This window comes from Pygocentrus nattereri, chromosome 20 (assembly GCF_015220715.1).
Source record: "Pygocentrus nattereri isolate fPygNat1 chromosome 20, fPygNat1.pri, whole genome shotgun sequence".
Lineage (NCBI taxonomy): Eukaryota > Metazoa > Chordata > Actinopteri > Characiformes > Serrasalmidae > Pygocentrus > Pygocentrus nattereri.
The window spans coordinates 15,073,789-15,086,153 of NC_051230.1; the positions used below are offsets into that span (position 1 = coordinate 15,073,789).

General features: G+C 36.5%; 1 protein-coding gene across 3 annotated transcripts in view; it reads right to left on the bottom strand.

The window, feature by feature from the left end:
- Positions 1-2,215: 2,215 nt before the first annotated feature.
- sh2d3cb (SH2 domain containing 3Cb) overlaps positions 2,216-12,365 on the bottom strand; it is a 17,067-nt gene continuing 6,917 nt past the window's right edge. Inside the window, exons 3-12 of one of the 3 annotated variants that reach the window (XM_017691038.2) lie at positions 12,241-12,280; positions 10,676-10,804; positions 8,991-9,424; positions 8,132-8,208; positions 6,863-7,344; positions 6,071-6,186; positions 5,779-5,950; positions 3,363-3,474; positions 3,051-3,257; positions 2,216-2,689 (exon numbers count right to left, since the gene is read on the bottom strand). In XM_017691038.2, coding sequence (XP_017546527.2) covers positions 2,520-2,689; positions 3,051-3,257; positions 3,363-3,474; positions 5,779-5,950; positions 6,071-6,186; positions 6,863-7,344; positions 8,132-8,208; positions 8,991-9,424; positions 10,676-10,804; positions 12,241-12,280 — 1,939 coding nt within the window. In that variant the 3' untranslated portion in view covers positions 2,216-2,519. The remainder of the gene's footprint in view (positions 2,690-3,050; positions 3,258-3,362; positions 3,475-5,778; positions 5,951-6,070; positions 6,187-6,862; positions 7,345-8,131; positions 8,209-8,990; positions 9,425-10,675; positions 10,805-12,240; positions 12,281-12,365) is intronic. The other 2 variants (XM_017691037.2, XR_005129230.1) reach the window with 2 other exon arrangements.

Here is a 12,365-nt window from a genome sequence, read left to right on the forward strand (position 1 = left end):
TATATTGATATAGTCTACCCATTGACTGGAAAATATGAAATGGTCCGTTCTACATTTTCCCTCTTAATGTCCACTTATAACATTTTTGTGGTTTTATGTACCAAAATGTTTGTACATAAGCAATTAATAATTTTACACAACCGTTTTCATTTTGTCCCATTTTTTTGTTAAAATTACACATTCTGATTTTATTACTGTGTTTTAAACTGAAATATGTAAATTACCTCTGTTCTGAGTGGCAGGCCTGTTTTGGGCCTCGTCTTCATAGACCACTGTATGCCCATATAAAGAACTCCGGGTCTGCGCACCATTTCGAATGAGTTGGGTTTTCGAAAAACCGCCTCTATCGCACCCCGTGTTAAATACAAATGTTCAGAACCCGATACGTTTTGTCCTGTGAACATCCTTCTCTCGAATAACACCGGATAATCTGAACTACGAGGTCGTTAAAGAGTTGAAATATGAATAGCTAAAGCAACTGCGCACTTAATTCGCCTCATTAGACTGCAGGCCTCCTTAAGCAGGTTTTGGCAGTGAACATTTCGAGGTAGACTGAGGGCAGATGAAATTGAGTCAGAACAAAATATGCACGTTTCCCTGCAGTCCTCTGTTTTTTAATATATGCTCGCTGAAACACGATAGATCTCTCCTTTTAGCTTGATTTGAAAAGATCGACCTGCGCTCAGGATAATCCAGTACAGACCCAGCTTGATATCACTGCTGACCCCTTGATAAACTGATTTAGGCTCTCAGAATATCCTACTTATTATTTTGATACTCGTAAAATTTTTCTGAGGACATTTTCTCGGAACATTCGCCAGCTTTTGTTTTGTTTCCTGTTCCACCTTAAATGGTGCAGCAGTAAAGCTCCGAACTGCTCTGCCATTTAAGGTGGAACGGGAAAATTCGAACAAGAAGCTGCGAAAAAAGAAGCCTCGTTACAGTAGAACATTTCGATAAGCATAACTCTTCACAGGCACAGCCCGTCTTAGTTTCGTGTAGCTTTTGACACCAAATTAATGTGCAGTAGCTTTAGCTCGCATGTAGCGATATTAGTATTATAGCTCTTTAGCGACCTAGTATTTGGGAGGATCCAGTGGTATTCAGGAGAACAATGCATACAGAACATTTGTGTTCAACACACGGGGTGCGATAGAGGCGATTTTTCGAAAACCCAATTCATTCTGGCCACAGAGAAATGGAGCTTAGGCCCGGAGTTCCTTATATGGGCATAGAGGACTACAGAATGACGCAGGACTACAGTGGTCTATAACTTTAGCTTAAAGGGGCGGGGTTAAACTGCTGTAGGGTCAACAGCTAAATGTAGGCCAGGGCCACGTTCAATGTCAAAACTTTGTGCACCCCATCTAATTTAAAAAGCACATGCAACGGATTTGAATAAAGTCATCTACAAATATGGCTGAGGACATGTTTGATGTAAGTATTTTATTGTAAAGTTTTATTAATAAAATAAGCTAATAATCATTTAATAATTATTTCATTTTAAAATATATACTCTTTTCTGTTTGGAAGATGAAGCTTTACTCGATTTAACTCACAAAACAGCGCACAGAAGGCATACAAAAACAAAAGTCTTGGCAGTTCTGTGTCCTGCCCTTCAGAATAAGAGTCCACAGTTGAATCTAAAACCAACAGGTAAAAACATTCACTCAACACATAGTGTCTTATTGAACTAAACAAAAAAAAACTAGGCGTTCTCTGATGCCACAAAAAGTAGGTGGGTAGATAGACCCAAACACTAAAACACAAATTTTAAAAGGAAAACAAGAATTTAATAAAGTATGAAATATATTCACATTGTCTTTGGTTGAGGGGTGGAGGCCAAATTAAACATCCTTATGAGCCAACTTTATATATGTAGATTATTTCATTTGTGTGACATCACAAAAATGAATTCAAAAAGGGCTGTTCTGCTGCTTAGTTTCCATAAACGGACTGGAGAATGAATACATTTTGATGTACCATTGATGTACGAGTAGACTGAAAACAGTGTTTACATTCTATATCAAACTCTGCTTTCAAAAATTCAGAAATTATAGACTAATTGTAGTGTAATTATTAGTATAGCAGTATAATAGTTTTATATTTTTTAATATAAAAAAGCAGACAAAACAATACAAAGGGAAATCTGTGTAGAAAAGTGTAGAACTGGTTTAATCAGAGAAGATGGGAAAAATCAAGACATTGTAAAACTGTGAGTATAAAATAATACATAGTTTATTATAATAGTGTAATTTATAAAGACATTTATATGGTAATTATGACATTTTTTTTAAAGAGAAATATATCCAAGTGCTGTTAATCATACTTAAAAATACAAATCTGGACAGGATATATGTACATTATTTACAAAACTGTATAAAAGTTAAAAACAAATAACTTATCTTGATCAGTCACACTGTGTCGCATAATGCTTCCCTAAGTCATCCTGTGGTATAGATCAAAAAGAGAAAATAGACATGATTCACAGTCACATGTAGCGTGATGTCTGCTTTAAGTCACTGTGCTGGGTGAGGTGGCTCCAGTCTGTTAGAAAGGGCTGTTAGCACTTTGTCAAACTTCTCATAGCGCTCCTCCCTGCTCTCTTCCACCCCGCGGCTGCCCCAAAGGAGACGCATCTGAAACTCTGTGAGGAAAATTTCTAGAAGATCTGGCTGCTCCTGGAAGCCTGTAGATGACAAAAAGAACTTATTTTCATGCCAAACCAACAAACACAGACATGATGAATGTACTATTCATTGCTTGAGATATACTATGACTCTATCAAAACTTCATAAGTCCATTTTATTAAGTTCTTAGTTTTTACACCATTTACAAACAGTTGTCCTTTACATTGTGTGAACAATTCATGATGAATGGACTAATAGAAATGTTCTAAAATGTTTGGAATAAAATCTTGTTACATTAATGTACATTAACGTTATAAATGCTTTTACCTTCTGTAAAATGACCATATCAGGTTTTATTACGACAGCAATAACATATTACTGTGTACTATTATGTCATACATGGACTGAGATACCACTTACCCTGTAGTTTTGCTTTTGCATTAGAACAGAACGTCTCCCCGTGGCATGCCATGTTACGTGCAGCATCTAAATGACCCAGCAAACAGTCCATCCCAGCGTCCAGACTCTCCCATGACTCCGATCCTTCAAGACTGACTGCACTCTTCTCAAGCAGGAGCAGCACAGGTAGCATGTGGGGGACAGTTGTCTTTGAAGGATCACACAATTCTTCAAGAAAGATATGAAGAGAGGGTGATCAACAGAAGGCATTAAACAGACCTACTGGTATTTCTGCCTTTAGCTGTGGTTATATTATGCAGGCTATCAGAATACCTTTTCCATCATTCAGTCTCTTCAAAAAGGGCCTCAGGGTTTTCTCATACAGGACTGCACTTTCTGTGTATATCTGGCGTAAAACTATCCATGTGTCCTCCAACCGTGAAATCTAGAGAGGAGTATTTAGAGCTATTAAATTATATGCTATTAAAATGAAAGATTTCTAAATGGTTCTTGGCTTGGAGATACGGTTCTGGGAAAAACCTTTAACTGGTGTTGAACATTTACATTATTTGCAAGTTCTATAAAAATGAAAAAGATTCTTCACACTCACACATTTAATTTACAAAATAAAAAAACTTATACATTTATTTTTATCAGTGCACTAGGCCCCGATTTACTGATATATTATTGTATTATACAATACAATATTATTGTATTGACAGTTCTCTCCACAGTACATCAGTACTGCCCATCTTTACTGTATGGACTTTGGCATTATTCCCATGGTAGAGCTTTGTTAGGTGTTTCTACAGTTTTGTAGTATTTGCAAAGAAAAATGTTGGATCTAATCAGCGTCTTATTCAATATAATACACACCTACAATAAAAAAATACTAATTTATTGAAAACACTGAAACCCAACTGTTTGTCTGATGGTGTGCAGTACTGTCCCCCCTTCATTTATTTCATTTTGAATAAAAACAGGCTTAACATACAAGTTAATTTATTGATTTATTCATCATCAGTAAAAAAAAAACAACAACAAAAAAGCCTATATTTAACAGAAGCCTCATCAATTAGATGTTTTTTCAGTATGTAGTGTGGACACTTTTGCTTTTATTACAGCTTCTGTTCTTTTTAGGAGACCTGCTTTCAGTTTTTAAATAAATTTACAGGGATATTTTTCCATACCTCTAAAGTTCCAAAGTTCAGTCTCCTCAGAAATATCTTCTTAAAATGCTTAACATGTATAAACCCAATTAAAAAAAAAGTTGGGATAGTATATGAAAAGCCAATAAAAATAGAAAGCAGTGTTAATACATTCTGTATGATCTATATTACATTTAAACAGTACAAAAACACAATTTGATGTTTTACCTTATTAATTTTTTTCAATTTATGCTCTTTTAAAATATGATGCCTGCACCCTAGGTTGCAACATGTTCCAAGAAGTATGTTAACCACTGTATTACATCATTTGTCCTTTTAACACATTTAATTATCATTTGGGGATTGAAGACACAAGTTGATTCAGTTTTGAAAGCAGAATTTTTTTGGTCAATTATAAGTCTTTTTTAAGTCTTAAGGTGTGCAACTGTTCAGGGCCTTCATTGTCATATTTTGCCTGTTATAATGCACCACATGAGACAGCCAGGCCAGTCTATCACCTGCACTCTGATTATGCAGCCATGCTATTTTAACATGTAAAGATTTTCTTGCCATTGTGATGTTGAAATAAAAGAGGAACTGACGTTCCTGAAAAAGACGCTGTCTATAAGGCAGCATATGTTGCTCTAAAGTTTGTAAATATCTTTCAGCGATAATGGTGCCTTCACAGATGTGCAAGTTATCTATTAATATCCATCCCCACCCACCAACCTTTCTCTGACAGACCATAGCTTTTGAACTTTACACTGATAATAGACTGGATGGTCCTTTACTTCTTTGGCCTAAAAAACATTTATTTCCATAAATAATCTGAAAGGTCGACTCAAACACAATACACATTTCCACTGTGCATCAGTCTATTTCAGATAATCTAGAGTCCAGAGAAGTCAGTGCTGTTTCTGTAACATATGGCTTCCACTGTGCACAGTACAGTCTTAACTTCAAAGCAGCAGCAAACAGTATTTATTAAAAATGGTCTGTGAAAATATTCTTGAGCCCATGCGGTGACATCCATCACGGAAGCATGCCAGTTTTTAATGCAGGGCTGTCTGAGGGATCAAAGGTCACAGGTTTTCTATTGTGTTTTTGGCCTTTCAAAGGATTCCCTGAAACTTTTGATATTATGCCCTGAAGAAGGTGAAATACCCACAATCCTGGCAAACAAGGAACATTGTTCTTGTACTACTGAATTGTTTGTTTTGATTTTTTTATGACAAAGTGGCGAAGTCATTCTTTCTCATGAAGGTCTAGGTCTTTCCTGGATGCAACTTTTCTACCCAAGCATGGTTACATCACTTCTTTTAAAATGTTTTTGTGGTCTTAAATAAACTTTTTGGAATGTGTTTCAGGCATCAATTTCACAATGAACATATATTTACAAAGAACAACGAAGCTGACAAGAAAACATTAAATATCTTCTCTTTGTATTGCTTTCATTTAAATACGAAGTCAAAGTGGAGTTTTTGAATTTGGGTACTTAATAACCATTTTGACTGGAACATGAAGTAAAAGAAGGATGGTGTCTCACTTTTGCACAGTTCTCTCTGTGCTCTGAGCTACTGTTTTGATAGCTGATTTTGTACCTGGGGAAGTTCCAAGACTTTCATTACTGCAGTGAAGCCAAACATGTTTCCCAAGTTACTCTTCAGCTCTGAGGCCAGTGAGATAGTTCTGTGCAGTAGAGCTCCTCTTTCCTCCACACTGCCTGTGCAACCTAGCAGCTCCACTGCCAGCATGATGGACATGGTGTGGAACCTGGGGTGAGCAAAGGATGTATATTAGGTCCCATTCCATTTTCATGTGGAGATCTTATTAAGTGTTTGATTAGTGACAGCAAGAAAACTGTTATTCATTAATAAGTACGCCTGAGGACACCTTTCCAGTAGATCTTGTCGGAGATATTGGCCATGTGGAAGTGTAAGTAGCTCCATTCCTGAACTCACTCCCATTCCTCTTGTTCGGTCATCGGGTATGTCCAGTATTCGAGCAACCTGCAGATTGGAGGTTGTTTCAGTAGTCTACAAAGCACTGAATAAAACATTTTAACATCCAATCTGCACCTTTTTGACTAACACCATAATATGTTGAAAAGAAATGTAAAAATAATTTGGAGTGGTCTGATGTGAAGTGGTGCATTGCAGAGAAATTTACTAAATCTAATTTTACAGTGGTGCTGATGGGAACCAGAAGTCACACTGTCTACCACATAACTGTAGCCCTTTTATTTTATTCTAAGCAGGTTTCAGTCAGATGTCAGGAATAGAAAACAGCAGTGGCAGCTCTAAGCTATGACTCTTTACTGAAAGAATCACTTTAAAACTGATACAAATTCAAATATAATATAGAATGTGATTTACAAGCTTATTTTCTGTCTTTAATCAAAGTAAAAAAATGTTTTAGTGAATTACCAGCAACAACACGCTAATATACTACTGGAATCCCATAGGGTTTTGACTTGACTTGAACTGAAGGCCTGGTAACAGTTCCCTCGAGAACTGAAAAAACATTTTTACTGTGTAAGAACATGAAAATAATGTATTAATGGGTCAACAAAGAACATCAGCTGAGTTTGATTTGGTTAGCAATATATGGTAAGCCTACATATACTAGGTCACAAATGATCATTTGAGGCAGTAAAATTCCACTAATGGTAATGAATAGTCCTACCATGCAGTCAACTTTGGTGATGTGCATAGCCATTGTTTTCGTATCAGCATCTGTAAGCACCTCCTTAACTCTCCTCAAGACTCTTGTCTCTAGTGGTTTATTCTCTGCAGGGAGAAGGGCTGACTGGTACATGCTGGGACTGAAACTGGTTGCTGTTTCAGCTACAAGAGGCATTAAGTAATCCTCATTGTCCTCCTCCATGAAACCAGTCACAGTCTGGTCCTCTTGTCCACTGTGCTCAATATGACCAGGGCTGGGTGGGGAGACAGCTGAACTGGTCTGCAGGTTGGCAGGCTCTGCAGTTGGGCTTTGACAGGATCTTGTCATGCTAGACCAGATTTTGACCGTGGGCTCTAGATAGATGACAGCACTATCATTAGGGGAGGTGCAGAGGTGTGTTTCAATAGGTTTTTCCAGGACAGGTGATGAAGGGACTACAACAAACTTCCTGTTGCGTGATGGACTCCTTCTACGTCTGTACACTACACACAGACACAGAGAACAGACTTCACAGTTAAAATGGACACTGCTATACAAGAGGTTGGAATCATTTAGTATATTAATAAAGATTAATTTTCAGTAATTAGTAACTGTTATATATAGTGTAGATTGAACTTACAAGTAAACTGTAATTATTTATTTATTGTAAATTCTTGTTGAGGTTATCTGACTCGAGATTTGATTGCCACTATTCAAATATGAGGCAACCAGGAGGCTAATTTTATTAGAACCTCATTCTTGATGCTGTGTAGTCATTAAAGAATCTTCAACAGCTCTGTTCACCATTCTGAACACATCTAAAATGTTTCTGTTTCTTATTTTTTACAGTCTGCTTGAAACCTGAGTTATAGAGCATTAGCATCATATTAGAATAATTTCATAGATGTCCAGTGGGGTCCAAAAATCTGAGACCACACCGGGACATTTTCATTTAAACTTGGAAATAAACAACATAAAATCATAGAATTGTGAAAATTCTGAAGCAGAAGAGGGACATCTGACAAATTCTGTAATTCATGTTAAAATGTCATTCCAAGATTCCACTTTGGAATAAAAAAAATGCAAAATAGAAGAATTTTCTCTTGTGGTCTTAGACTTTTGGACTTCACTGTGTCTGTACCAAAACAAAGTTTACATCATTAAAACCTGTGATTCCAAATTTTTACATAGTACTTTTGGAACGGTAGTGTACACAGCATGGTTTGCAACTGAATTTAGTATTTTTACATGTTTTATATAGCGCAATACTGCGTAGATAACAGCACTTGCATGTGTTTATTGGTGCTGGGGATGTCGTCACCACAACGTGCTGTTCCAGGCTTCCAGCAAAGCTCTTGACTGCCTCCCTGTGTTAAAAGAGTGAAAATATAACTACATTATCACTCAAACCTTTTCAGGCTTCTCTCAGTGAACCACTTCTTCACTTTGATCCTTTCAGCAATGCATAGTCTGACTGAGTAACTATTCCAATGACAGCTACAATTACATAAGGAAAAATGCCAAATAAATTGTTGATTGGTCTGATGTGATGGAACATTGTAGAGTTATACTTTGGATAACCCAGCAATACTAATTTAAATGGAATTCAAATAAATGTAAAAACAAATTCCACCAATTTAAAAAAGAAATCCAGATTTCTACACAATAATGGTTAAGATGTAAACAAGTCAGAGTGGTCTGATAGGGAATGGTACTAGAATTGCAAGCTAGAATCGTTTGCAGTGGTGACAGGATATATACATTCATGATGGAGTGGTACATTTTACTATCAACATTACATATAAAAATAAACACATGCAGGGTCATTGATGGTTTAATAATAAATGATTTGGCTAAATGTACGTAGTAAACACTGTGACTCCTAGTTCTGATCACTGTCAATAAGTTTCTCTACAATGAAGCATTTCACATAGAACCACTTTGAATGACTGTTTACATCCACTGAAATATCGAAATTCTGGAGACAAATGGGTGGAATTCTCCTATGATACATCCAGTGAGTAAACTACCTTTTTAGCCATATAATTTAATCAACGTGATTTGTCCTCAGGCAAGCTCAGAAAACATACAGACCATATATAGACCATAGTTTTACATATAGATAACAGTAAATTAAGATTCTTCTCACCTCTGGGGATTTATTAGCTCCATTGCCAGAGCCTCAGTCGCCGCTTTGCTTTCTCTTTTCTTCAGGCTTCCCTTCCTGTGTGAGGGTGAGGTTACTGGAGTCCCCTCTGGACTAGCCTGGCCAAACATTGTCTCTAGATAACGCAGTGGTAGAGTTCTGTTTACTGGGGAGTAAACATGCACCCCACTCTGAGTGGTTAAAGCTGTCTGACTGCCCACATAGAAATGAACCAAGGCTTGAATGGAGTCAAACGTTTCTCCTTCGAGAGTGTATTGCACGCGTGTGTACGTATCGCTGGTTCGCAGCAGAACTTTGCTGATTAAGAAGTGGAGAGGCTTATGATCCCAGCGGCTGGTTAAGACGTAGTCTCCCAAACTGGTGAGAGAATCGCGAATGAGGAAATCCCCATCTTCAAGCACCAGAGACTCCGCTACCTGCAGTGTGGGAAAATGGGAAATAATGTAGTTTTACGAATATAATTACATTCCAGCACTGCAGGAGGGCACATTTCAGCATGCATATTATGCCTATTCTTAGAGAACATTACTCAGTTAATCCCTTGAAGACTTGTGTACACTAGCCAGAGATGTGTTTATCATTTTCATTCAGTTTAGGACCAATTAATTACTTCTTTTAAAGGGCCAATGTTCTACATTTTCTTGCACTATATTCCACTTCTAATGTTTAAGACTGATATGCGTAAATAACCTCTGCCTTGATTGGATGTCCTCTTGGCTGAAACACTCCTTATAACTGGATGGAGGTAAACTTACTGAATAGGTCAGGTGAGTATATATATAATTTGGTATTATTTGGGTGGTGGATCATTCTCAGCACTGCACTCATACTCACTGTCTTCTCTATTAGACATTCCTACCTTGTTGATCCATCTTGTTAGTAAACATTGTAGAGCTAAAAAAATGGACAGTGAGTTTAAATGCCTTCATGATTAAATTTTCCCATAAAATAAAGGACAGCTACTGTGTTCAGATAATGTTGAAAAAAATGGAGAAAGTGTTTTTGGCAGCAACAATATACAACTGATGTCACACAAACAATGTTTTTGTAGCTTACTTTCCATATATGAACTGATTGGACTGGAAAGTGAACAGCAAGTTAGAACTATTAATATAATAGTGTTTAGAACAATATTGATTTTTAGTTTGATATATAACAAAAACTTTGCTGAGTGCTTCAGACTGAGTTAAAATAATTGATCATGTGTTAAGCCTTTGGTTGTTTTATTGGAGATTTTGTCCTAATTTTTTGTATATTTGTACATAAAATTAAATAAACGATTTTATTCTGGCAATCCTATAATACATTTGCAGTACTCTAAAAAGTTTTCCTTTGGAGTAATTTTAAAAGCTGAACAGAACAAAACAGTCTGATCAAAATATGCTATGTCAGGTTAATTTTGCATGGAGAAACAAACTTTATTGGAAAATATAGTTATTTTTAATTTTGTCAATACTGTCCAGCACAATCATTTATTCTGTAACTATGATGAAATGGATATGTAAGTTGCATAGTTATGAGAGTGAAAAACTGAAATGTGAACCCACATACAGGCCCTTAGGGTTTAAGGGGTGAAACTTACAGGATGTCCGTTTTCATTGTTTGAGCACCAAATTATTGGCACTATAGACTGGCTGACCTAACTGTAATCTAATGCTTTGACTCACCTCCCATGGTATACGGCCATGATACCAGCCATGGCTTTGAATATTACTGCTGCTGAGCTTCAGCTCTTCCTCCAGCTCTTTCCTCAGCTTCTCTGATGGAGTGTCCAGCAGGCATGTCTCTTTCGAAAACTTCCAAAAGGAAAGATAAGGATTGAGTCTTGAAATCATTGAGATCATTCCTCCATAAGAGGCCAAGAAGTCTGTTTTGTTCCTGCTCTCCAAAGCAAGCCTTCCCTTCTCAACTGGACAGTCTCCTCACATCTTACACCTCCAGTTTTGGACAGTTGTTATGGTGACATCACTCTGGATTACAATACTTAATTGACCAATATATCACTGAAGCAATCAGTTAACCTCGACATCATTATAAGGGCTCACACAAGGACCACAAAAAAGAGGAATGCATGTGAGCCTCAGGCTCTAGACCAAAGATATGTGGATATTTATCAATGTTTATTCACAACTGTAAACTTGATTTGCGAGAATTTAGACTGTGGGAACATGTCTTAAGGGCTGATGAACTATTGTGTAGTAAGACATAGACAAAAGACAGTAAATGGTGAGAAGACTTAAAAACAATCCGTGTCAGTGCCAAGCATAAAAGAAGCCAGTGTCCAACTATTTTTTCAGTTACGATATAGTAAGCGCTCACATTGAGAGTGGTTGGTTGCCTATAGAAACCCGAGCTGACTGCAGGCATTCTGAAGACATGGGCAGTGCTCCAAGCCCTTTTGTGTCACCCATTTTAATTCAATTAGAGCTGTACTGAGATTCCTCCCTGTGTCTGGCACTCCGTGAAGGAATTCAAGTACAACAAACACTAATAAAAAAAAGAACAACACACTTAAAGCTGAAATTTACATCTTTCCAGACTAATGAGCTGAACAGTTTCTCCTAGAAGTCTCAAAACAGAATCTTTTTAGAAACCGAAAAACAGAATATTTTGGAAGAGGAAATATTGAACATGTTAGAAGCTCAAGCACTGAATCTTTTTATGATGGAATCTTATTAGATCTTATTAGAAGTCTGAAAACTTCTAATAAGAAGTCTGAAAACTTTATCCTTTTACAAATATTAAAACTGAATATCCTAGAAGCTTAAATAATCTATCTTTTTAGAAGCCCAAAAATCTTTTTAGAAACTCAAAAACTGAATCTTTTTATAAGCCTAAATACTGATTATTTCATGAGCCCAAATACTAAATCTTTTTGAAACACCCAAAAATGGTCTTTTATAAGAACAAGTACTGAAGCTTTTTAGAAGCCCCAAAACTAAATATTTTTAGACATATGAAAACGGACTCTTTACCCAAAAGCTGAATCATTTTAGAAACTGAAATACAGATTTTTAGAAGCCCAAATACTGTATCTTTTTACAAACCCAAGTACTGAATATTTTCAAAGCCGCAAAACTGATTTTTTTAGGAGCCTGAATAGTAAATTCTTTTTAGAAACCTACAATGTAAATATTTTTAGAAGCCTAGAAACTGGAATTTTCCTCTCCATATCCAGTCTCACTCTAAGAATTAACCACATTTTTTTCACAAGGAACAGAAAACAACTCACCATCACATATTCGCCTTTGTTTTCCATGGACTCCACAGGTCTAGGAATAGAAAAAAAGCAAAGTTAGAGTGTAATCTATGCAACATTACATGCCATAAATTGTAATATGAAAATATGAAACAATA